This window comes from Palaemon carinicauda, chromosome 16 (genome assembly GCF_036898095.1).
Source record: "Palaemon carinicauda isolate YSFRI2023 chromosome 16, ASM3689809v2, whole genome shotgun sequence".
NCBI lineage: Eukaryota > Metazoa > Arthropoda > Malacostraca > Decapoda > Palaemonidae > Palaemon > Palaemon carinicauda.
In genome coordinates, this window is record NC_090740.1 from 41511322 (window position 1) to 41535732 (window position 24411).

The 24411-nt window shown below is 44.7% G+C and overlaps 1 protein-coding gene across 1 annotated transcript in view; it reads right to left on the reverse strand.

Moving 5' to 3' along the window:
- LOC137655729 (pentatricopeptide repeat-containing protein 2, mitochondrial-like) overlaps positions 1–24411 on the reverse strand; it is a 264814-nt gene that overhangs the window by 50281 nt on the left and 190122 nt on the right. The window contains exon 5 of the mRNA XM_068389759.1: positions 616–804. Within this exon, the coding sequence (XP_068245860.1) occupies positions 616–804 (189 nt within the window). The remainder of the gene's footprint in view (positions 1–615; positions 805–24411) is intronic.

Genomic DNA, 24411 nt, shown 5'->3' on the forward strand with positions numbered 1-24411 from the left:
CTAGCCTCTTCCCATTAAGCTTTCCACCTTTCTTAACATTAACTTGATATAATTTTCACTATTCAAGTAACAACAAATGTTTTGGTAGAGGTATTTGAGGTGTGTAATATGGCATAGTGGTTTTGATCCATTTTGCAAAAAAATCAGAATAAAGCTGAATCTAAACCAAGATACAATACTGTATATCTAAATGATTTTAGAATCCACAATACTTTATTTACTCATCAAACTTTAACCTCTCAAAACACAAACTGTTCAATAACACCAATCTTTATGTCTGTTCGGCAAACATCAGTTCCAACTTTGCATCGCTTAGTCTTGAGTATATTGAATAAAAAAAATATAATTCACATTAAGCCTTTTCATCCGGCCTTACATTGGTCTCAACGTCAAAAATAATACAGTACAGATTATCAATGATGGTATCTGGTTTTTATAAAATGATAGCAGGTTGTAAGTATTTTTCTGTGTTCAATACATGTACAGTTTAGGAAATGTACTGTATAAGTCACTTTATAGGTCTAAAATCTGACCTATGTAAAAAATCGACCAATGCCTGGTCTCTTAGAGGCAATTAACGACGTAGGGCATGGTATTACTGTACTCATAACTTACCTTTAAATTCATTATTGATAATAATCTCACGTTAGTTGCTTTTGAAAGGATCTCCAAGGAAATATGAGGAAAACCCTGATTCAAGGAAAGAGCTGATGAAAATGAAATGTGACGTGCGGTGAGGTGCGTACCATATTCTTGTGACCCCTCAAAAAATTCCAGCATTTTATGGTAGCTTTCAATCGTGTTCTGAAAAGACAGATATTTTTTCTTTAAGAAAATGGACTTAACCCAACAAGTATTTTTTAAATCTCAATTATCTGACTAAAACCAATAACTGCAAGACAAAAGATTACAACAAGTAAATGTTAATTTATGCAAATTAAATAACATATGGCCTGTAAGTTTGAGGTATGATCACCATCTGTTTCTAGATTTATTTGTTTTGCAACTTTCATAATGGTACTTTCTTCAAACACAACAATAAAGATCACACCAAAAGGATTGAACACCTAGCCCCTCTAAACCTCATTAGGATTTTGAATTCAATCAATGACAAGAAAACTGCTTCACTGAATACTTTGTACACCCAAAATTTGAACAAACTATGAGTATAAAGTATAAAGTAAGTTAAATCTTTAATTCCAATCCTTTTGAAATACCCCGAACCAAGCCATGCCAAACAAGAATCCAGAATATTTATACTGTAATTGGAACCTGCCATCTACAAACTCATCCAGCTTTCCACTATCAACAAAATCTACAACCTTACAACATCACCACTTGCATCTCCAACTAATTGAGGTTAAGATGATCTTTGTGGCTTGAAACCTCATCTCACGAAAAATACTTAGCTTCTAATTACTATCCAAGAAGTACACTGAGATTAGCAGTAAGATCCAATATTTCTGTACAATATCCTTACATCTGCATATAATGTTATATGATAATTTTTGCCCATTTAAACGTGTTTTTTCATATTCAAATAAGCCATATATTCTAATACATTAATGTCTGGATTCTCTTATCGACCTCAGGATCAGAGTCCCAAGGTAGAACCACTCAAAGAAAATAGCATCTGACTGGCTGGGAATCGAACCCTGGTCCACAATGCTTGTATGAGTGTCAAGCTAAATGGTATTGTCACTGTCCTACAAGCATCCTGGACCGGGGTTCGATTCCCAGCCGGTCAGATGCTATGGTCTTTGAGTGGTTCCGAGGTCAATAAGAGAATCCAGATATCAATTTTTTGGGCTCAGGCCATGTCGTCCTGATGGAAGGTTCTTCTAAGTAGCTTCCTAGGGTATATTTGACTACAGTGATATTCCCAGAGAATTTACCTTAAGGTCTCCAGAATTTTAACTCCTGGCGCGAATATCCCTAAAGTTTCCCTTTAAGGATATCGCATAATATCAGAGGACGTATTCTCGACACGCCACATAGCAATCTTCACCCCGAATAGCGTTTACGCTTAGAGGGGGAAAGTGGCAAAAAACGAAGGAGACCAGTTAATAAGGTACCCTTCCTCCGTTACTATTTGAGTATCTAGATGGCGCCATCATCGCCGCCATGTTTATTCTTTTTTCTGTAGCGATCTCGCTCGGTGATTTTCCCGGTTGCTCTCTCGTTATTGGATTATTTTGGATTTATCATGCAATCTCCAGCCTCTTCTGCCTCTGGAAAGTTGAGTATTTGATCTTTACATTGTATAAATGTTAGCTCTTACCTCCTAGTGAAATTAAATCAAATTAAATTAACTTATGGAAGAGCTGTTGCCTGAACAGGAGGCGTCATGGGCGCTGTCGTTCGTAACACATGAGTTTTTGGGCTTAGGCCATGTCGTGCTGATGGAAGTTCCTTCATTAGTAGCTTCCTAAGTTACATGTGACTACAGTGATATATCCCAGAGAATTTACCGAAGGTATCCAGAATTCTAACTCCTGGAGCGAGTATCCCTTAAATTTCTCCAAGGGGTATCGCGTAAGGACGTAACTTGACACATCTCATAGCTATTTACACCCCAAATAGCCTTTCACTTCGAGAGGAAAAGTGGCAAGAAAATAAGAGAGTCGTTCAAGAGGTAAAAGTATACGACTCTCCTAATGTACTGTCAATAGTTCGGCCATCCGCCACCGCACGGCGCCACCAAACCATTCTTTCGTTTATAGCTTTGCTGACCAGTTTTCCCTGTGTTATTTCGCTATTTTCGAAGCTTTTTCTGCTTGATTATGGATTCCCCAGCTTCATCAGCTTCTGGAAAGTTAAGTAATATCTTTGAATTGTGTAAATGTATGCTCTTGCCAGTTTTGCTTTTAGATTGATATCGTAATTAACGTAACAAGAGCTGTTGCCGGCCGGATGGCGTCATGACGCGATCGTTCTTTTGTTCATTTAGTTAGCAAGAACGATATTCCCGGCATCCTTGCTTTAATAACTTTAGCTATTTAGTATTTTAGCTAGGGATTTTTATATTATGTCATTGTTGTCTGGAATTTGGCTATAATTTCGAGCCTCACGAGTGCTAGGCTTCTAGCCTAGGCACTTTCACACCTCATGCATGATATAACCTTCCTGGTAAAGTTGTATTGAAGCTCAGGCAATATTTTATACAATTAAGATATTACTATTTCTTTTCCTCTTCCATAATAATATACCAGAGTTACGTAGAACGTTTCTCTAAGCTCTCTAGCTTAATAGCTTTAGTGCTTTAGTATACTTTATATGTCCCCATTACTCTTGTATTGTCTTTAGGGTTAAGATAGATATCATTGCCCCTTTAAGTCAATATTTTCTCTATGAGATATAAGAGTAATTCCCTTTCTCTCTGATTAGCCTAGGCTATCCTCAGTTAATTTACTGTAACCTATGGTTGGGTAAATTTTCTGGGGCGTTTCGTTTTCCTCTCCTTTTCTCTGAGCTGGCAACTGAGTAGCTTGTCAGCATTGAGTTTGGAGTTGGGGACGGGACATCAGAGTAAGTCTGTGTTAGGCATCTGGCTACCTGGATTTATACCGGCAACTGAGTAGCTTGTCGGTATTCCAGTAGGGCTAGTTGCTGTTCAAGAGGCTTGCCTCCCTAGATCTTGTAGAGGTTTTTTGTTTTACAATTTCCTCTTTATGGTCTAGCAGACAATCCTGTATTGAGGGTTTTTAACGGGAGGATAGGTTTCTTCCCTGTTTTAACCCCTGGTACGAGATTCTGTTCTCTTGAGTTCGTTTTCGGACGTTCTCTCATTGCCTATCCCAACCTGGGGAATTGACTTCCCCTAGTTTAGGCTTTTACGAGGACAGAATCCTTCAGGTTAAGTAATACCTTAGGGTATTGCTTTACTTATGGACTATTCACCCCTTCCCCGCTATCTCTTTCGTGTTGAATGATCCGACACCCTTCTGGCCGTGGTTCTACATAGGCTCCTCTGGACGTCTGTAGACCTGGCATGAGTTTTTCTGTCAGTGCCTAGTTAGGTTACTGACAGATAACCTCATATCTTTGAGTGTTCCTTAGAGTCCTCCCTTGGACTGCCTTCCATACCCCTTAAGATGGGATATGGTTGAGTGGAAGCCCGAATTGATTTCCCTCTTCCACTGACACACTCTTTCAGGATGTAGACGACATAGCTGATTCTTTGCCGTCTTCTATCCTTTCCTTTCTCTCTTACTGTCTATCATGGGCTGTAGTCGGCCGTTAATTCTGCCGACAATGTGGGTTGGCTAGGCTAACAGTTCGCTGTTTCTCTTACCTCGGACATCGTTGATCGATACCGTTGGTGAGTTTAGTGCCTGTCTGCCGGCAACTGAGTAGCTTGTCGGCAGCTGGCCAATGCCTTTCACCCATAGTGTTATTTTAAAGCCAGCTGTGGTTGGCAGGCCCGGCAGATGCCGGCCTGCTGGCATATGCTGACTAGCCCATCATGCCGACATTGTCGGCAGGTCGACACTATATTCATAAATTATTAACGGTAGCTGCCGGCAGGCTCGGCGGACGCCTGCCTGCCGGCATTTCCCGACTGGCCCTACTTGCCGACGACGTCGGCGAGGCCGGCAGTGTCGGCGGGGCCAGCAGCGTCGGCGGGGCCGGCAGTGTCGGCGGGGCCGGCAGCGTCGGCGGGGCCGGCAGCGTCGGCGGGGCCGGCAGCGTCGGCGGGGCCGGCAGCGTCGGCGGGGCCGGCAGCGTCGGCGGGGCCGGCAGTGTCGGCGGGATCTGCAGTGTCGGCGGGATCTGCAGTGTCGGCGGGATCTGCAGTGTCGGCAAGGCCGGCAGTGTCGGCGGCATACTGCCGCCGGCAACTGCTGTATCCAGAAAAATATGATAAAATTTTTCCAACCTACAAGTGGTTCTTGAGCAGCTATTTGTGAGACCATCATAGAGAGATGATTCTCTCTTCTTTTTATGGTTATGTCCATTAAAATTTATCCACTGTATTGAACTTTATAAGAGGTTGTGTCAAGGAGACACTGTATATCTTGGATATTCCCTCTGTTATTTAATTCCTTGTGAATTTCTTGGTTCAATACGGGGAGGGGTCATAGCAAATGGCTGGATGGGAAACACATGTGGGTGTCTTTCCTACTATAGCTTACCCTATCCAAGCTAAAATATAATAAATGAATTAGGTTGAAATTTGGGAATTTCACAGAAAACTCATTTGCTTTTCTTTTCTTTACAGGAGGAGCATCCCGAGTGCGGGAACAACTTTTGTAGGGTCCGCAGCAAGGACTTCTACGGACATGGCGTGTGTAGGTCTCACGCCCGCTGTTCTGTCACCAAAGGGGCCCTCAAGTACTGGGACCCAGAGGTATGTACTGTGTGTGACAAGTTGGTTAAGGAGGCTTTTGATGATCAAAAGTCTGCGGAGTCTAGGGATGCAGCAAGGATTACGCTGCGGAAATGGGTTAGAGGTTTTCAGAAGAATACCTCGGGCCCATACCTTCCTAATACTAGGATGAGGGACTGTCTCTTCCCCGGAGCTCGTGACGATTCCGTCATTCCCCAGACAAAACCTTCGATCCTCTTGGTGCAACTCCCGGTTCCGAAACCTGGAGATCCTGACGTGGCGGATGCTTTGGAAAGCGTCCACCTGGACGACAATATGTCTGTCGTTTCCGAGGAGACTGAGAAGAATCTCCTCGTAGAAGAGTTAGAACAGGAGGCAGTTGTTCCTCCTACTAACGAGGTTGAGAATGCTGAAGCGGTGTCGGTTTCTTCAGCGGCTATGGTGGAACCAGCTCCCTCAACCTCTTCGCAACCGCCTCATCTGGAGGCACTTACGACCACCTTGCAATCTCTGATGTCGATGGTGTACAACTTGCAGAAGAAGTCGTCAGAGAAAGAGACTACTTTTCGGTCAGATATCGAGCATTTGGTTTCCTCGCGCTTAGCCCCGAAGAAACTAAATGTGAAGGACCTCCCTGTGTTCTCCGATGTTAACCCGTGGAGGTACGCGGAACACATGCCTATGTCAGCAGGCAAGATTTTCCTTTCGGATAAACTGGGTACCGTCCCAGTGGAGGAGGTAGAGTTCTGGCCCAGCAGGGCATCCTACCCGGATTGTTATGTCCGGCTCAGAACTGAACCGGGATCCAAAGAAGAGACGGAGCCCAAGGAAGTAATTGTCCTTGAGCTCGCTAAAGCACAGGCTTTGTTTTCCACAAAGCTGAAGGAGAGGGCATTCACTAGCTCAAAGGTGCCGGCATTAAGCAAAAAACATCCATCGTTTATTGCTGACCCTCAACGTGCTTTTCCCTTTATGGATAAAGGGTTTAAAGCAGCTCTGAAGGCCGTGAGGGCAGGAAAGCCCTGCCCCACACTGGAAGAAAGCAAGCCTTTCTCCCTCGCTTTCCCTTCAAACGACAAGGACTGGAAGGACGTTCACGTTACCTTCTCAGTCGGGAAGCTGGAGGCCGATATCGCTGGACGTCAGTTCAACGAGGACCTCCCGAAGTTGTCAGAGTTTCTCTTGAAGAGAGAACATGAGACAAAGGAGCGCTTGGCAGCGTCCATGTCTTTACAAACGGGGCTGAATACGATGGCTAGCATCCCGGATTCTCCAGATATGTATATGGTCTTTGCCAAGGCACACTTGGCTACGGTTACAAAGGACCTATACAACTTTATCAGAGCCAGGACGGCTTGTCGGGAGTTCGTGTTTGCTTCTGCCTCTGTGAAACACGAACCGAGGAAGCTGATAGCTTCTAATACCTGGGGAAAAGACCTCTTTCCTAGTGATGTGGTGAAGGAGGTCGTCGACAAGGCTGCTTCGGAGAATAGGAATCTCCTCTCTAAATGGGGCTTGTCCTCCAAGAGAAAATCTTCCGCTGACAGGGGTCCCCAGCCGAAGAACAAGTCGAAGCGGCCTTGCCTGTCCTCTCAGCCAAGACAGCAACAGCTTCCCATGGCCACGGTGCCCCAGACGGTGGCACAACCTACCACCACCTTTCAACTGGTGCCCCAAACACTGACGACTCAGTCACCAGTTTTCACCCCAGCTTATGAAAGGCAGTCGGCTTCTTCTTAGCCAAAGTTTAGGGTATCCTTTCGAGGCTCCTCTAGACGCCCCTTCAGAGGAAGAGGCAACAAAGGTGGTCGTGGCCAAGGTGGAAAGTCTTCCTCCCAGCACTCAAAGTGAGATGCTGCTGGTAGGAGGGAGACTGCTACACTTTCAGGATCGGTGGACCTTCGATCCTTGGGCCCACAGCCTGATCAAGATAAGACTGGGGTGGGGTTGGACCTCAACTCCACCAAGCTTTCCTCAATTCTTCCAGCCTTCAACCCAAATTCTGGAAGAATACGTTCAGGAACTACTGAGCAAGAGAGTAATAAAGAAAGCAAAGTCCATCAAATTCCAAGGAAGGCTATTCTGTGTTCCGAAGAAGAACTCGGAAAAGCTCAGAGTCATTCTGGACTTATCACCACTCAACAAGTTCATTGTGAACTACAAGTTCAGAATGCTGACGCTTCAGCACATAAGGACCCTTCTGCCCAAAAGGGCATTCACAGTCTCCATAGACATGACGGACGCATACTGGCATGTGCCAATCAACGGTCAAGTTTCCCCCTACCTGGGATTCAAGCTCCAGAAAAGAAAATACGTTTTCAGAGCCATGCCTTTCGGTTTGAATATTGCTCCAAGAATATTCACAAAGCTTGCGAATGCAGTTGTTCGACAACTACGCCTAAAAGGGGTTCAGGTGATGGCCTACCTGGACGACTGGCTGGTGTGGGCAGCATCCAAAGAAAAATGCTTGCAAGCCTCCAGAAAAGTGATCCAATTCCTAGAGTATCTAGGGTTCAAGATCAACCTGAAAAAGTCTCGGCTGTCTCCAGCTCAAAAGTTCCAGTGGTTGGGAATCCACTGGGACTTACAGTCACATTACCTCTCCTTGCCAAAGACAAAGAGAAAGGAGATTGCAGGGGCCGTCAAAAATCTGCTTCGGTCACGAAAGATTTCAAGAAGACAACAGGAGAGGGTGTTGGGGTCTCTCCAGTTTTCCTCGTTGACGGACCCACTTTTGAGAGCACAATTAAAAAATGCCTCAGGGATCTGGAGAAAATACGCTTACAACGATCGAAGAGATCTACTAAGACCGTTACCAAATCGTCTGCGATCGATTCTCAAGCCATGGTCGGAGACAAAGAACTTAAGAAGGAAAGTATCCTTGCAACCACCTCCTCCTACAGTCACCGTCCACACGGATGCTTCGAAGGAAGGATGGGGGGGGGGGGGGGTCATTCTCATCTTCGGAAAGTGCAAGGAACTTGGTCTCCCCTGTTCAAGACCTTCCACATCAACTATCTGGAAGCCATGGCAGTGTTTCTTTCCCTGAAGAAACTGAAACTTCGCCGATCAATCCACATTCGCCTGGTCCTAGACAGCGAAGTAGTGATGAGATGCATGAATCGTCAAGGTTCAAGATCTCCTCAGTTGAATCAGGTGATAATAGCCATCCTTCATCTGTCCAAGAAGATGAAATGGCACTTATCAGCAGTCCACCTTCAAGGATTCCGCAATGTGACGGCGTATGCTCTATCTAGGTTCGACCCGATAAGAGTCCGAATGGTCCCTAGACGCAGGATCATTCTCCTTCATATTGAGCAAAGTCCCAGGATTGCAAGTAGATCTCTTCGCAACGAGCGACAACAAGAAGTTAGCCCGGTACGTAGCCCCGTACGAGGATCCTCTAGCGGAAGCGACGGACACGATGTCTCTAGATTGGAACAGATGGTCCAGGATCTACCTGTTCCCACCAACCAACCTGTTGTTGAAAGCCCTCGACAAATTGAGATCCTTTCGCGGGAGGGCAGCGATAGTGGCCCACAAGTGGCCAGGCAGTGTCTGGTTTCCATTGATAACAGAACTAAGCCTGAAGCTGATCCCGTTGCCGGAACCAGTTCTGACTCAGCTAGTACAAAAATCGACTGTCTACGCTTCATCAGAGAAAACCCAGAACCTTCATCTCATGATTTTCTCGCCTTAGCGGTCAAGAAGAGGTTTGGGATTTCTGAAGACAGCATTAATTTCTTAGAAGAATATAAGTCAAAGTCAACTAGAAGACAATACGAATCTTCCTGGAAGAAATGGGTGGCCTTTGTTAAGGCGAAGAAACCTCAAGAGATTTCTACGGATTTCTGCCTGTCCTTTTTCATCCATATTCACGGACAAGGACTTGCGGCTAATACGATCACGTGTAAATCTGCCTTAGCAAGACCGATTCTATATGCCTTCCAAGTGGATTTTTCAAGCGAAATCTTCACCAAGATTCCGAAAGCCTGCGCAAAACTTCGGCCTGCAGCTCCTCCAAAGCCTATTTCATGGTCTTTGGATAAGGTTCTTCATCTGGCCTCTACCTTGAACAATGAAGATTGCTCGCTGAAAGAATTGTCTCAGAAAGTGATATTTCTATTTGCACTAGCCTCAGGAGCCAGAGTCAGTGAAATAGTGGCCCTCTCGAGGGATGATGGTCACATTCAGTTTACACCGAACGGAGAACTAAATCTCTTTCCGGATCCAACTTTTCTTGCCAAGAATGAGCTACCCACTAAAAGATGGGGTCCCTGGAGAATCTGCCCTCTGAAGGAAGAAGCATCCCTATGTCCAGTGGAATGCCTAAAGGTCTATCTTCGTAGAACTTCAGACTTTGGGGGAGGCCAGCTTTTTAGGGGAGAAACTTCGGGTTCAACGTTATCCTTGAAACAGATAAGGGCGAAAATCACTTACTTTATTCGCAGAGCGGATCCTGACAGTACACCCGCAGGTCATGATCCGAGGAAGGTTGCCTCGTCTCTTAACTTCTTTCAAACTATGTCGTTTGATAACCTACGTGCTTACACTGGTTGGAAGTCTTCCAGAGTCTTCTTTAAGCACTATGCGAAGCAATTGCAAGAAATAAAATTTCATGTGGTGGCTGCAGGCAGTGTAATAAAGCCTGTAGTTTGATTACTGCGAAGGACAGTGCACTAATTGGGACTGTTAGTGAAGGGTGTGCATGATAGACTTAGGTATATCATGTTGATTTTTAGTGTTGACATAAACATTATAAACTGTCTTCCATAGTTAAGTGAACTTAGAAGCATAATACCTTGACATGAGTGCCAGCATATTTATACTTAATGTCTTTTTGTAATAACATGTATTTTGAAATGTCCTAATTTCACGGAGTGGCATTTTTTTCTCTTTCAGATAAAACTTTTTACCTTGTTATTAATTTTATGCTTGTTATGTCTATGTCTAGCATAAACATTTTGCTTAATCATAACTTCTGTGTTTCTTGTAAATAAACTATAGAAGAAATCTTTGCGTCTCTCTCGCCTTAAGATTATACATTGTATTCAGAGTAATTTTGATCCTCTTATGGACTATGTGGGACAGAGTTTCCCTTACCATGCAATCAGGTAAGTTTGGTTGTGCTATGTTTGTCTACTGTTTTACGTTTCCTACATGAACATAAACTCGTCTGTCTGATCCAGACCTGGGAGGTACTGTACTCTATTCAGAACTCTAGTACAAACTACGCTTTACGTATATACGACACGATATACTTTCTGCTTGCTTGTTGTTCTTTGAACTCACAATCTCGGGTTTTTTTCCTAGAGTCTATATAGACTCTTCCCTGTAGGGGACAGGAAGAGCTGGCATATGGTATGCTCAGTTAATTGATGTATTACGGTAACATCAAGTGTCTTTGGTCGTGGCGACCGGTTAGGAAATGGTCAATTCGAGATAACGGCACTATTAAATCCACAGGTACATTATTGCTCTGGTAAACTTCCATCAGCACGACATGGCCTAAGCCCAAAAAGCGGATTTTGAGCGAAGCGAAAAATCTATTTTTGGGTGAAAGAGTCATGTCGTCCTGATGGACCCACCCTCCTTTAGTAAAAGGGTGTTAATCCCTCCCATTTGGTACTGTATCTGTAAAACTTACAAAGCTACAGAGAATGGTTTGGTGGCGCCGTGCGGTGGCGAATGGCTGAACTATTGACAGTACATTAGGAGAGTCGTATACTTTTACCTCTTGAACGACTCTCTTATTTTCTTGCCACTTTTCCTCTCGAAGTGAAAGGCTATTTTGGGTGTAAATAGCTATGAGATGTGTCAAGTTACGTCCTTACGCGATATCCCTTGGAGAAATTTAAGGGATACTCGCTCCAGGAGTTAGAGTTCTGGATACCCTCTGTAAATTCTCTGGGATATATCACTGTAGTCACATATAACTTAGGAAGCTACTAATGAAGGAACTTCCATCAGGATGACATGGCTCTTTCACCCAAAAATAGATTTTTCGCTTCGCTCAAAATCCATTTATTTAGTTAGCCAGAACGACTTTCCCGGTATAAATAGCATAAAATAATGATAGCTATTTAGTCTTCATTGCTAGGAGTTATTTATATTATGCCGATAGTATTCGTAATAGTTTCGGCAACTTAGGTAACCGAACCTTGCTTACGCTAGGCTTCCTAGCCTAGGCGTTTCAGTTTACTTTCATGCATGATATAATAGATATTCCTAGTGTTATAAAACTTAAATGAAGCTTTTTAGGCAATTTATACATGCAAGATATATTGATTGCATAATAATTTCCTCTTCTAAAGATAGTATACGAGAGAGTTTCGATGATTTAGGAAGTTGATTCTCGCTGCCACTGGGCTACTAGCCTAGAGGCTTTAATATACTTTCATACATGTTCTCCGGTTACCCTCGCGTATCGTTTTATCAATTCAGGCAGAGATAGATATCTCCTAGAATTATTATATAAAGCGATACTCGTCTCCAGTGGAGATTTAAGGGTAATCCCTCCTTCCCTCTGAGTGTAGCCTTAGGCTACAACCCTAGTCGGTCGTGCCTCGAGTTGTCATTCAGGCAGGACTAGGCTAGGTTGTTCTGTCCCTTCCCTTAACCGCAGATGGCAGGTTTTGGGTTTTGGTCAGAACCTCAGATTAGATAGTTTCGTCCCGGCAGCTGGCCGGCAGGGTGAATAGTCGTTCCCCTGTTGGATTACGCTGCTGGCATAGGAGGCTAGACCTCCCTAGACCACACCTGAAGGCCTTATATGATATTGCTACCTTTTCCCTGTAGTCTAGTTGACTAGTCTTGTGCTTGAAGACCCTAGGCTGAAGAATAGACATTCTTCTGCCGCCTAGGATAGCGCCGGCACTGAAACTCTGTTTCTCTCTTGTTTAGGGGTAACGGCAAGATTGCTGCCGGCCCCTTAACTGTATTGGCAGACCCTAGGCTGGAGAATAGATATTCTCCTGCCGCCTAGGATGGCACCAATACTGGAACAGAGTTTCCTTAAGGTGTGGTAGGACCGGCAACCCTACCGGCTCCTTCCACACCTCATACAGGACCCTTTTCCCCCCCCACCTCTGTCCTTTAGTAATGGCCTAGCCATCGCAACCCTTTGGCTGTTGTCCTACAATCTCCCCGCTTGCCGGCAGGTTGTAGGGCCGGCTTGGGCCTCTGCTTGTAGTGCCCTAGTCGCTCAGCTTTCCCTTATGGACGCAAGGTTTCGGGAGTTCTGTGACGGCTGGGCCGGCTCCCTTGACTGTAGAGTGTTCTTCAGTCCTCTCTTGGACTGCTTTTCCCAAACCTGTGGCCGGCAGAGACCAGCAATGGTTGTGGATGGATGGAAGCCTGAAAAATATACTCTCCCCTTTCATTTGAACCCTCATTCTGGAGGAAGGCAGTAAGGCAGAGCTCTTACATCATCCTTCACTCCTTGCTTTCTCTCTCTCTATCGGCTCGTGCTGCCGGGTACTAACCTAACCGGCAGCTGCCGACCACTACCCTAGCCGGCAAAGTGCTGGCTGGACTTGTGCGCCGGCAGCCATGAGCTGCCGGCACAACTGACTTGGCCGGCAAGGTCCGGCCGGGTTCAGACTGCCGGCCACTATCCTAACCGACAAGACGCCGGCTGGACTAGTGCGCTGACAACCGACGACCTACCGGCGGCCGGCAACCCGCCGGCAACCATTGCAGCAGGCAATGTGCCGGCTCAACTGTGCCCCAGGTGCTATCTTACCAGCTACATGCCGGCTAGAACTACAGTATATGACTATACAGTAGCCAGTATATTTGCAGTATAGATCATACAGCAAACAGAAAACTATAGTATAAAGTATACAGTACTTAAATTTTCCAACATACTTTGTGTCCATGCGCAGTCTATTGTTGAGACCATACTATATAAGGAAAGAAATTTTTTTTCCATACACTGATAGATGATCAGTTACAAATGACCCTTGATCTTAAACCTTTTGGAAGCTGGTATTAAGTTACACTTATCTATCCTTACAGGGTAGAACTCTTCCAATGGGCCTCCTAAATAGGATAACCCAAGGCTTTAATTTTGAGGGAGGTCACAGCAATTGGCCGGGCAGGAAACACATGTATGTGTCTTTCCTAATTCATTTCTAGCTTACCTATCCTAAGCTATATGCAATAAAATGCAAGAATATTATTAACAATATTTATATAGTGTATCAAGTGAGATGAACTACCATATACTCATTTTGTGTTCCTCTCTTTACAGGAGGACCACCCTAAGTGCCGCAGCGTCTTCTGCAACGTCCTGAGCAAGGACTTCTGCGGCCATGAGGAGTGCAGGGCGCACTCCCGTTATTCCATCACCAAGGGACCTCTTAAGTATTGGAACCCCCAAGTATGTAACATTTGCAAAGCCTTGGTTACTGAGGCCTTTGATGACCCCAAGACAACGGAGTCAAGGGATGCAGCACGGAGTACACTGCGTAGATGGGTCTGTGGCTTCCAAAAGAACGCCAAGGGGCCTTACCTTACGAGTAAGCGGATGCGGGCCTATCTATTCCCTAAGGCATCTGCGGATGCCATCATACCACAGCCTCACCCTGAGATCCCTTGCATCCAGATTTCCATAGATACGGAGGTCTCGGATGCGATGAAGGACATCCATCTAGACGAGAGGATGTCAGAGGTGTCAGAAGACACTGAAAAGGACCTTCTTGCGGAAGGTCAGTTAGAGGAGTCTACCTTGGCTCCTGATACCGAAGACGATGAAGTCGAATCGGTTTCCGTTTCATCGGTTCCAGCCCCAGAAGTAGTGCTCTCTATGTCCTCTGCTCCTCCATCTGATGAGATGGGGAAGACTCTGTCTACCCTCATGTCAATGATGGAGAGGTTTCAGCAACAGAGTGAAGAAAGGGAAGCTGCATTGAGGAAGGAGATACATCAGCTTGCAGCATCCCGTGGGTCTCACAAGAGACTCAACGTGAAGGACCTTCCTTCATATTCTGACGTGAACCCGTGAAGGCATGCAGAGTACATGCCTATGACAAACGGGAAGTTATTTATTTAAAAAAAGCTGGGATCTGTCCTCATCGAAGATGTTGACTTTTGGCCTAGCTTTGAGTCTTATCCAGACTGCTTCGTCCGTCTGAAGGCGGAACCTGTGTTGAAGGAGGAGACAGAGCCGAAAGAGGTCATAGTGCTTGACCATGCAAAAGCTCAGGCTTTATTGGCTAGCAGTTTGAAGGACAAGGGCTTCACTAAATCAAGGTGCTAGCCCTGAGTAAGAAACATGCTTCCTTTCTTGCTCTAGCTACTCGGGCCTTTCCCTTTACGGAAAAAGGGTTCAAAGCTGTAATGAAGGCAGTAGAAGCAGGGAAACCTTGTCTTACACTTGAGGAGTGTAGACCCTTATCCCTACCTCTGCCTACAGACCATAAGGACTGGAAGGAAATACATCTTACCTTCTCAGTCGGGAAGTTGGAGGCGGATATTGCTAGACGCCAGTTCAGTGAGAACCTCTCTAAATTGTCTGATTTCCTCTTGCGCAGAGAGCAAGAGACAAAAGAAAGGCATGCCGCATCTCTATCCCTCAAGAGCACCTTGGAGGCAATGGCAAACGACCATAGAACCCCAGATATGTTTATGGTCGTGGCCAAGACACACTTGGCAACACTAACCAAGGACCTGTATGGCTTCGTTAGGGCCAGAAGGGCTTGTAGGGAGTTTGTGTTTGCTTCGGCTGCGGTGAAGCACGAACCCAGGAAGTTGATATCTTCCAATATCTGGGGAAAGGACCTCTTCCCGAGCGAAGTGGTCAAGGAAATAGTCGACAAGACTGCCAAGGAGATCAGGAATCTTCTCCAAAAGTGGGGCATGTCGTCAAAAAGGAAGTATTCCCCGGATGAGGGTCCCCAACCAAAAAGGAAGACAAAGAGGCCAAGGTTGCCCTCTCACCCCGCCAGACAACAACAACAACAACAACTTCCCATGACTGCGGTGCCCCAGATGGTGGCACAACCCCAACCCACCTACCAGATGGTACCCCAGCAGGTGGTGACCCAGTCACCAGCTTTAACTCCAGCCTATGAGAGGCAGACCACTACCTTTCGCCCTAAAGGTAGGGGGTCACATAGAGGTTCCTCTAGACGCCCCTCAAGAGGAAGAGGAAGTAGGGGAGGGCGCGGTCAAGGAGACAAGTCCTCCGGTCAACCGAAGCAATAAGATGCTTCCGGTAGGAGGAAGACTCAATTCATTTTGGGATCGCTGGACCTTCGATCCTTGGGCCCACAGCCTGATCAAGAACGGACTAGGCTGGAGCTGGAAGATAGCTCCACCATCATTTCCTCAATTCTTCCAACACTCCACCCCCGTTCTGGAAGAATATACCCGAGAACTCTTAAACAAAAGGGTAATAAGGAGGGCAAAGTCCATCAAATTCTTTTGTGTTCCCAAGAAGGACTCAGAGAAACTCAGAGTCATTCTGGACTTGTCGCCACTCAACAAGTTCATAGTAAACTACAAGTTCAGGATATTGAGCCTTCAACACATAAGGACCCTGCTGCCAAAACGGGCGTACATAGTCTCCATAGACATGGCAGATGCCTATTGGCACATTCCAATCAATCGCCAACTTTCCTCCTACCTAGGATTCAGGCTACAGAAGAAGTACATTTTCAGAGCCATGCCCTTCGGGCTAAACATAACCCCAAGGATCTTCACAAAGCTTGCAGATGCAGTCGTTCAACAACTACGCCTAGAAGGTGTCCAGGTGGTAGCCTACCTGGACGATTGGCTGGTGTGGGCAGCATCTAAGATGGAATGCATGCAAGCATCCAAGAAAGTGATCCAGTTCCTGGAACATCTGGGATTCAAGATCAACGTCAAAAAGTCTTGACTATCTCCAGCTCAGGAGTTTCAATGGTTGGAATACATTGGAACTTGCAGTCATACTGCTTCTCCATTCCATCAAAGAAGAGGTGAGAGATAGCGGGATCTGTCAAGAGACTTCTGAAATCCGATTGGATATCAAGACACCAACAGGAGAGAGTGCTGGGCTCCCTTCAGTTTGCAACTGTGACAGACATAGTGCTAAGAGCACAATTAAAGGATGTATCAGGAGTCTAGAGAAGATACGCATCAAATGCTTGAAGAGATCTAAGAAGACCAATACCGACTCGACTACGATCACTTTTCAAGCCATGGTCGAAGGCCAAGAACCTGAAGAAGTCGGTAACTTTGCAACCACCAACACCTTCAGTCATCATCCACACAGACGCATCAAAGGAAGGATGGGGAGGTTACTCTCACCAACGGAAAGTCCAAGGGACTTGGTTTTCCCTATTCAAGACCTTCCACATCAACATTTTGGAGGCCATGGCAGTATTTCTCACGCTGAAGAAATTGTCCCCTCACCGTTCGATCCCCATAAGACTGATTCTAAACAGCGAGGTGATAATGAGATGTTTGAATCGTCAAGGTTTGAGATCACCCCAAATCAACCATGAGATGTTGGCCATCTTCTGCTTGGCGGAAAAGAAGAGATGGCACTAATCAGCAGTTCACCTTCAAGGGTTCCGCAATGTGACGGTGGACGCTCTATCCAGGCTCACGCCGATAGAGTCAGAATGGTCCCTAAACGCAGGATCATTCTCCTTCATCTTACGTCAAGTCCCAGAACTGCAGATCGACCTCTTCGCGACGAGCGACAACAAGAAGCTACCTCGTTATGTGGCCCCATACGAGGACCCTCTAGCGGAAGCAGTGGACGCCATGTCCCTCGACTGGAACAGATGGACCAGGATTTACCTGTTCCCTCCAACCAACCTTCTGATGAAGGTCCTCAACAAGCTGAGATCCTTTCAGGGAACAGCAGCTCTAGAAGCTCCCAAGTGGCCGATGAGCAACTGGTTCCCTTTAGTATTGGAATTGCAGCTGAGGCTGGTCCCATTACGGACCCAGTTCTGACTCAACAAGAACAGAAGTCGACTGTCTTCGCTTTATCATGGAAAACCCAAAACCTTCATCTCATGATTTTCTCTCCTTAGCAGTTAAGAAAAGGTTTTGGATTTTGAGAGACAGTATAGACTTCTTAGAAGAATATAACTCTAAATCTACCAGAAGACAATATGAGTTGTCTTGGAAGAAGTGGGTTGCTTTTGTCAAGGCAAGGAAACCAAAAGAGATCTCAACAGATTTCTGTTAATCCTTTTTTATTCACCTTCATGAACAAGGTTTAACAGCCAACACGATAACAACGTGTAAATCTGCCTTGGCTAGACCTTTGCTGTACGCCTTCCAAGTAGATTTTTCCAATGAAATCTTTAACAAGATCCCTAAGGCTTGTGCTAGACTTAGGCCTGCAGCACCTCCGAGGCCCATCCCATGGTCCTTGGATAAGGTTCTTCACTTTGCATCAACAGTGAACAATGAGGACTGCTCTCTGAAAGATTTGACTCAAAAAGTTATATTCTTGTTTGCTCTAGCCTCGGGGGCCAGAGTGAAATAGTGGCCCTTTCTCGGGATGAGGGCCATATTCAGTTCACAGAAGGGGGAGAACTGAATCTTTCTCCTGACCCAACGTTTCTCGCCAAGAATGAGCTACCTACCAAAAGGTGGGGTCCCTGGAGAATCTGCCCTCTGAAGGAAGATGTCTCGCTGTGTCCAGTAGAGTGCCTAAAGGTCTATCTTCATAGAACTTCAGACTTCAGGGGAGGACAGCTCTTTAAAGGAGAAACATCGGGTTCAAACTTGTCTCTAAAACAACTAAGGGCGAAGATCACCTATTTCATTCGCAGAGCGGATGCTGACAGTACACCCGCAGGTCACGATCCTAGAAAGACTGCTTCGTCATTGAATTTTTTCCAATACATGGATTTTGAGCGTCTTCGCTCGTATACTGGATGGAAGTCATCAAGTGTTTTTCAAACACTACGCGAAGCAAGTGCAAGAGTTAAAAAGGTATGTGGTGGCGGCAGGTAGTGTACTAAAACCTGTCGCTTAGTGCTGCGGGGAACAGTGAATTGATTGGGACTGTCATGTACAGGGTGTGTGTGTTGACACCTTACAGTGCAACATGTAAAGTGAAGTGTCACCAGGGTGACACTATGGACTGTTCCAGCTACTAAAGGTGAAGAAACATAAAGTTAACACTTGTGCCATGTGTTTTTTTCACAGTGTGAAAAGACAGTCATTCACAGAAATATATATTAGAAAATTTATTCAATTTTCAGTTTGGTGGCATTTACTATTGTTTCCTTTCAGGTGAAACAAGTATTTCTGAGCTTGCCTGTATTTTTTATGTTTTCTGTTATTCATTGGTATTTTTTGTGTTACTATAAAATGTATGTTAAATTACAAATTTTTTGATTACCAATAAAAAATTGATTGGTATTTGCGTCTTATTTCGCCCCAAATTTAAATAAATAAAGATTTGTACGAGCATTATTTATTTATTTCCCTTTTATCTGCATATTAACACGAGAACAACTGTAATAACTTTGTTCTTATATGTAGACAAACCTTTTCTGTGTATACATACCTTGTTTCTACACGGATACAAACTTGTCTGTTTTCGCATACAGCTAACCCTGTATGCCTTGGATGCTATAGTGGTTTTTATAAACCTTTGTTCGTATTGGGAATAAAAACTTCGACTGATTGGGTATACAGTGAGACCTGTATGCCTTTGTTGCTAGATTTCTTCATATGGAATATGCAAACCTCGAGACTTTTTCCTAAGTCTGGTATGATTCTTCCCTGTAGGGGGCAGGAAGCACTAACATAGTTCATGATTAGAAGTAATGACGTATAACGGTAACGTCATATGTCTCTAAGGTCTGAGTGACCAAGGAAATATTGTCTTGAGGTTTAGGCACAATTGGAAATCCACCGATACATTAATGCTCTGGTAATCTTCCATCAGGACGGAATCTATATTTGGGTGAGATAGCCATGTCGTCCTGATGGACCCGCCCTCCGTTTTATGAAAACGCCTTGGCAGATCCCTCCCAAAACTACTGTATCTGTAGCACCAAGGAATAAACATGGTGGCGATGATGGCGCCATCTAGATATTCAAATAGTAATGGAGGAAGGGTACCTTATTAACGGCTCCCCTTTGTTTTTTGCCACTTTCCCCATCTAAGCGTAAACGCTATTCGGGGTGAAGATTGCTATGTGGCGTGTCAAGAATACGTCCTCTGATATTAGGCGATATCCTTAAAGGGAAACTTTAGGGATATTCACGACAGGAGTTATAATTCTGGAGACCTGAAGGTAAATTCTCTGGGAATATCACTGTAGTCAAATATACCCAAAGGAAGCTACTTAAAGGAACCTTCCATCAGGACGACATGGATATCTCACCCAAAAATAGATTTTTCGCTTCGCTCAAAATCCGTTATTAAAATATATCGTCATTACTGAAGTCAAGTTTCAAGATACTACTGTCATTGGTAAAGAGAGAGAGAGAGAGAGAGAGAGAGAGAGAGAGAGAGAGAGAGAGAGAGAGAGAGAGAGAGAGAGAGAGAGAGAGAGAGAGAATATAATATCAAGGTTTTTTGGGCTCAAGCCATGTCGTGCTGATGGAAGTTCCTTCATTAGTAGTTTCCTCGGTTATATGTGACTACAGTGATATATCCCAGAGAATTTACCGAAGGTACCCAGAATTCTAACTCCTAGAGCGAATATCCCTTAAAATTTTAAGAAGGAATATTGCATAAGGACGTAATGGCACACCTCATAGCAATCTGCACCCCAGGTAGAGTTTTACGTTCGAGGAGGTGTGGCAAAAATAAAAGGGGGGCCCTTCAAAGGCCATCCCCGTTCCCTACTACTATCAATAGTACAACAGCGCCATCCCTACGATAGTGGCCATTCCTTTTATTGTAGCGATTTCGCTCGGTGGTATTTTCCTGTGATTGAATTTTTCGATTGTTTAAAGGATTATTAATTATGCTTTCTTCATCCTCTTCCGCCTTTGGAAAGTTGAGTATCGGGTCTTTACTTTGAATATGTTTTAGCTCCTGTTTCACAATGAAATTAAGTATTTATTGTGTTTTAGAGCTAGGCCGGTTACTGGAGGCGCCATGGGTGCCGTCGTTCTTAGGCATGCGTTATTTAGTTAGCGGAACGACTTCCAGTTTTTAAATAGCTTTATTTAATTCTTTTAATTATTTAGCTATTTAGGCATTTATTCTTGTGAAGATTTGATTATGTGCATAATTATTTCATTTCTCCTCTATCGATCGTATAGTTAGAGTTTCGGTGATTTAGGTAACCGAGAACTCGTCTAGCCTAGTTAACCTATCCTAGACATTTTCTATACGTTCGACATTCCCCGATTACCCTTGTGTTTCGTTTTCATCCATTGGAGACTGATACCTCCTAGAATGTTATGAAACTTCTCACGTCTCTTCGGAGACTTAAGGGTAATCCCTTTCCCTCTGAGTGTAGCCTCAGGCTACAACCCTAGTAGCCATGCCTGAATTTTATTCAGGCATGGATAATCTGGGGTTTGGCTTCTGCCTATTCCCTTACCTTTTGGTTGTGGATATACCAGCAGGTTTTGGGATTTAGTCAGAATCTCAGAGTATTTAGTCTTATGTCGACGACCTGCCGGCAGGGTGAGTTGGTTGTAGGATACCTTTATTCCCCTGCCGACAAGGTTGCCGACAATGGAGGTTAGCCCTCCATAGTCGCATTAGAGTTATGGTAGTATACCATCTTCTCTTTGCGACTAAAAGACTAGTCCTGTGCCACAGTTCCCTGGGCTAAGAGTAATTCTCTTTTAGCCTAGGATAACGTGGCACTGGAACCCTGTTTCTCCCTTGTTGAGAGGAGGCGGTAGTGCCGCCACCCCCTTAACTGTGTCGGCAGTCTCTGGGTTGGAGAACTGAGTCTCTCCTGGCACCTGGATTCTGTCGATACCGTTACAGAAACAGAGTTCCTTTTATAGGTGGTAGGACTGACAAGTGTGTCAGTTCCTTTCACAGACATTACAGGACCCTTTTCCCCTACCCCTCTATCCTTTTTGATGGTTGATCCATTGTCTTTTTAGGCTGACATCCTGCAACCTTACCATTGCGGTAGGGTGCTGGAGCCAGCCAGACTCCCTCTCCTATCTTGGCTGGTGGCAGTACTACTGCCGCCTGCCGGCCTGGTCGGCAACCAAGATGGCTGCCGGCAGTCATGGACTGTCGGCGGCTGCCGACATTGCCGGCGGCTGACGGCATGATAGCCATTTGCCGGCCTGGCCGGTAACCAAGATGGCTGCCGGCGACTGCCGACATTGCCGGCGGCTGCCGACGTTGCTGGCGGCTGACGGCATGATAGCCTTTTGCTGGCCGGGCCGGCAACCAAGATGGCTGCCGACAATCATGGACTGTCGGCGGCTGCCGACATTGCCGGCGGCACATTCGCTAGCTGCCGGCATGGCCGGCAGTTACGTCCATGATGGTCGTGAGCGGGTAGTCCCTTCTGTCCCCAAGGTTCTTCAGTCCTCCCTTGGACTGTTGCTATAGGTTCTGTTGCCTGTGTGCTGCCGGCAAAGTCAGTGCTGACTCGGTAGGCAGCGCGCCGACTGTACTTGTACTGTCAGCGGGTTGCCGGCAACAGTACTGTAGCTATATAGAAGCCTGAATGTTATATTCTCCCCTTCTATTAGAACCTTCTTTCGGAAAAAAGGCAGTCTATTAGACTTTTACTTCCTTAATTACTGTATACATTTACAGTAAAGGATAGCCCTTTTTTCCATACTGTCTCTCTCCCTGTCTCGCTAGTTCTGCCGGGTATGCCGGCAACTCCTAGCTAGACCGGCAACATGCCGGATCAACTACTGTATAGGTTATACAGATAGCCAGTATATCTCAGTATAGTATATACTGTAGATAGAAAACTACTATATTTCTTGTACTAGTAGTTATTTCCAATATATTTTGGATATCCAGCTCGGGCATTTGCTGAGCCTAATCCTATATTGAATGAATATGATTTCTTCAATATCCTGATTGGAAATCAGTTTAGGATTACCCTACAATATTAAATACTTCAAGGCAAGAGTTATACACTCCTAACCTTTAAAAGGTACAGCCTTTTCTTGAGTCTCCCTGATCAGGAAAGTAGGAAGACTACAGCAAATGACCTGAGTCGGATATACAGTACTAATATATGTCTTTAATTTTCTAGTCGATCTGGCTTTATGCTGGATGGACCCTTCTGTCTTATGCTGCCTGGTAGGCAGCATAATGACTAGATTACAATACATAGGTACAGTAGTCGATAATTTGCAATATAGACTTACTGCATTTAGAAATCTAAAGTACCATGATACAGTAGTATTTTCTAGCATACCTTGGGTATCCTTCAGCGAGTTTTTCTGCTGATACCGCTTATATATTGAAGGAATATTTTCTTCAATAGTCTGATTTAGAATCAGTCATCCTGACCCCACAGTATCAAAATTTTTTGGGACAGTTACTTGATACTTCTCTACCCCTAGGGGTAAGAACCCTTCTACTTGGATTTTCTCAACAGAGAAAGCTCCATGTAGTTAATACTGAGGGGAGGTAGCAGCATTTGCTCGCAGGGGTACACAAGTATGTATCTCCTACTATCCCTTTATAGCTTACTATCCTAAGCTATTCTGTTGTAGATGACATTTACATGTTGATTATCAGTGTAATAATCCCTTGTATACTCATTTGGTTTTCCTTTCTTAACAGGAGGAACACCAGATATCTTGTGCTGCGGTCCCCTGCAAAGCCAAGAGTAAGGACTTTTACGGTCATAATACTTGCAGGTTGCATGCCCCCTGCAATATTATTTCCGGATCCCTACACTATTGGAACCCACAGGGTTGCAATATATGTTGGACATTGATGTCTGAAGGTTTTGATAATCCCAAGTCTACAGAGTCTAGGGATATAGCTCAGTATAAATTACGTGACAGGGTGAGAGGCTTCCGAAAGATCTCTCCGGGACCTTTCCTACCTAATGATAGGATGCGTAAGCTATTATTTCCAAAGCTAAGTGAGGAAATAGTAGTGCCTCAGGAGCCAACTACATCCCCTAATGGCGAGAAAACCTTTGGGATCGAGGGCAAGAAGTGCCCTAAGGTAGAAGAGAAATATGTTGTGTCGGACTTTCCTCCGCCTATGCCGGCTAAAGAGCCACCGATGTCAACATCTTCGTCTTCGACCCCTCTATTGGATAATAGGGTACAGTTATGTATCCAACTGAAGAATCAGATAGAAAGCTTTGGTAAACAAAGCAAAAAGCAGGAAGTAAAAGACAAGATAGAACCTTGTAAAGCTTCTCTTGTTGCTTCCCACGGGTCAGTCAAACGACCCATGAATCAAGACCTTCCTACATGCTCCATAACCAATCCCTGGAGGTTTGCGGAGCAGATGTCGATTTCAAATGGCAATCTCTACATCTCAGAGAAATTAGGTGCTGTTCCTTTGAACAAAATCCAATTTTGGCCAAGCTTTGATGCTTTTCCTAATTGTTGGGTTCGACTGTTGTATGAACCAAAGTCAGGAAAAGGAACGGAACAAAAGGAGGTCATGATTCTTGACCATGGTGTAGCGGGATGTATACAAAACACAACCCCCACACCCTTGATCACTCTTACTTCCAAAATATCCCACAACACAAACTTTCCCCTTACTTTACTTTAAACTAGACTCTTGGACAGAAGGAAAATTAAAACAAAACATAGCCTTAAAACTATATTAACGCAACCAAAAACAGAACACAAATCATTAAACTTAACACAAAACAGACAAAAATAGCACTTTTATATTTATATATTATAGCTGTATGTGTGGGTACACAGAACTCACCAATAATCGAAAAAAATAATATCCTTTACATAAACCCAACACCGTCAGTCCACATACAGTACCGAAAAACACTCACCCACACACAGTACCGAAAAACACTTACCCACACACAGTACCGAAAGACACTTACCCACTCACTAAAATAAATCACTTAATATTAACCCAATCGTATACCACAACCCAGAAATAAATCAATATTTGTTTATGTGTGGAACTCTTTATCCACACTAGGGCCGACAATCCTTTTCGGCCA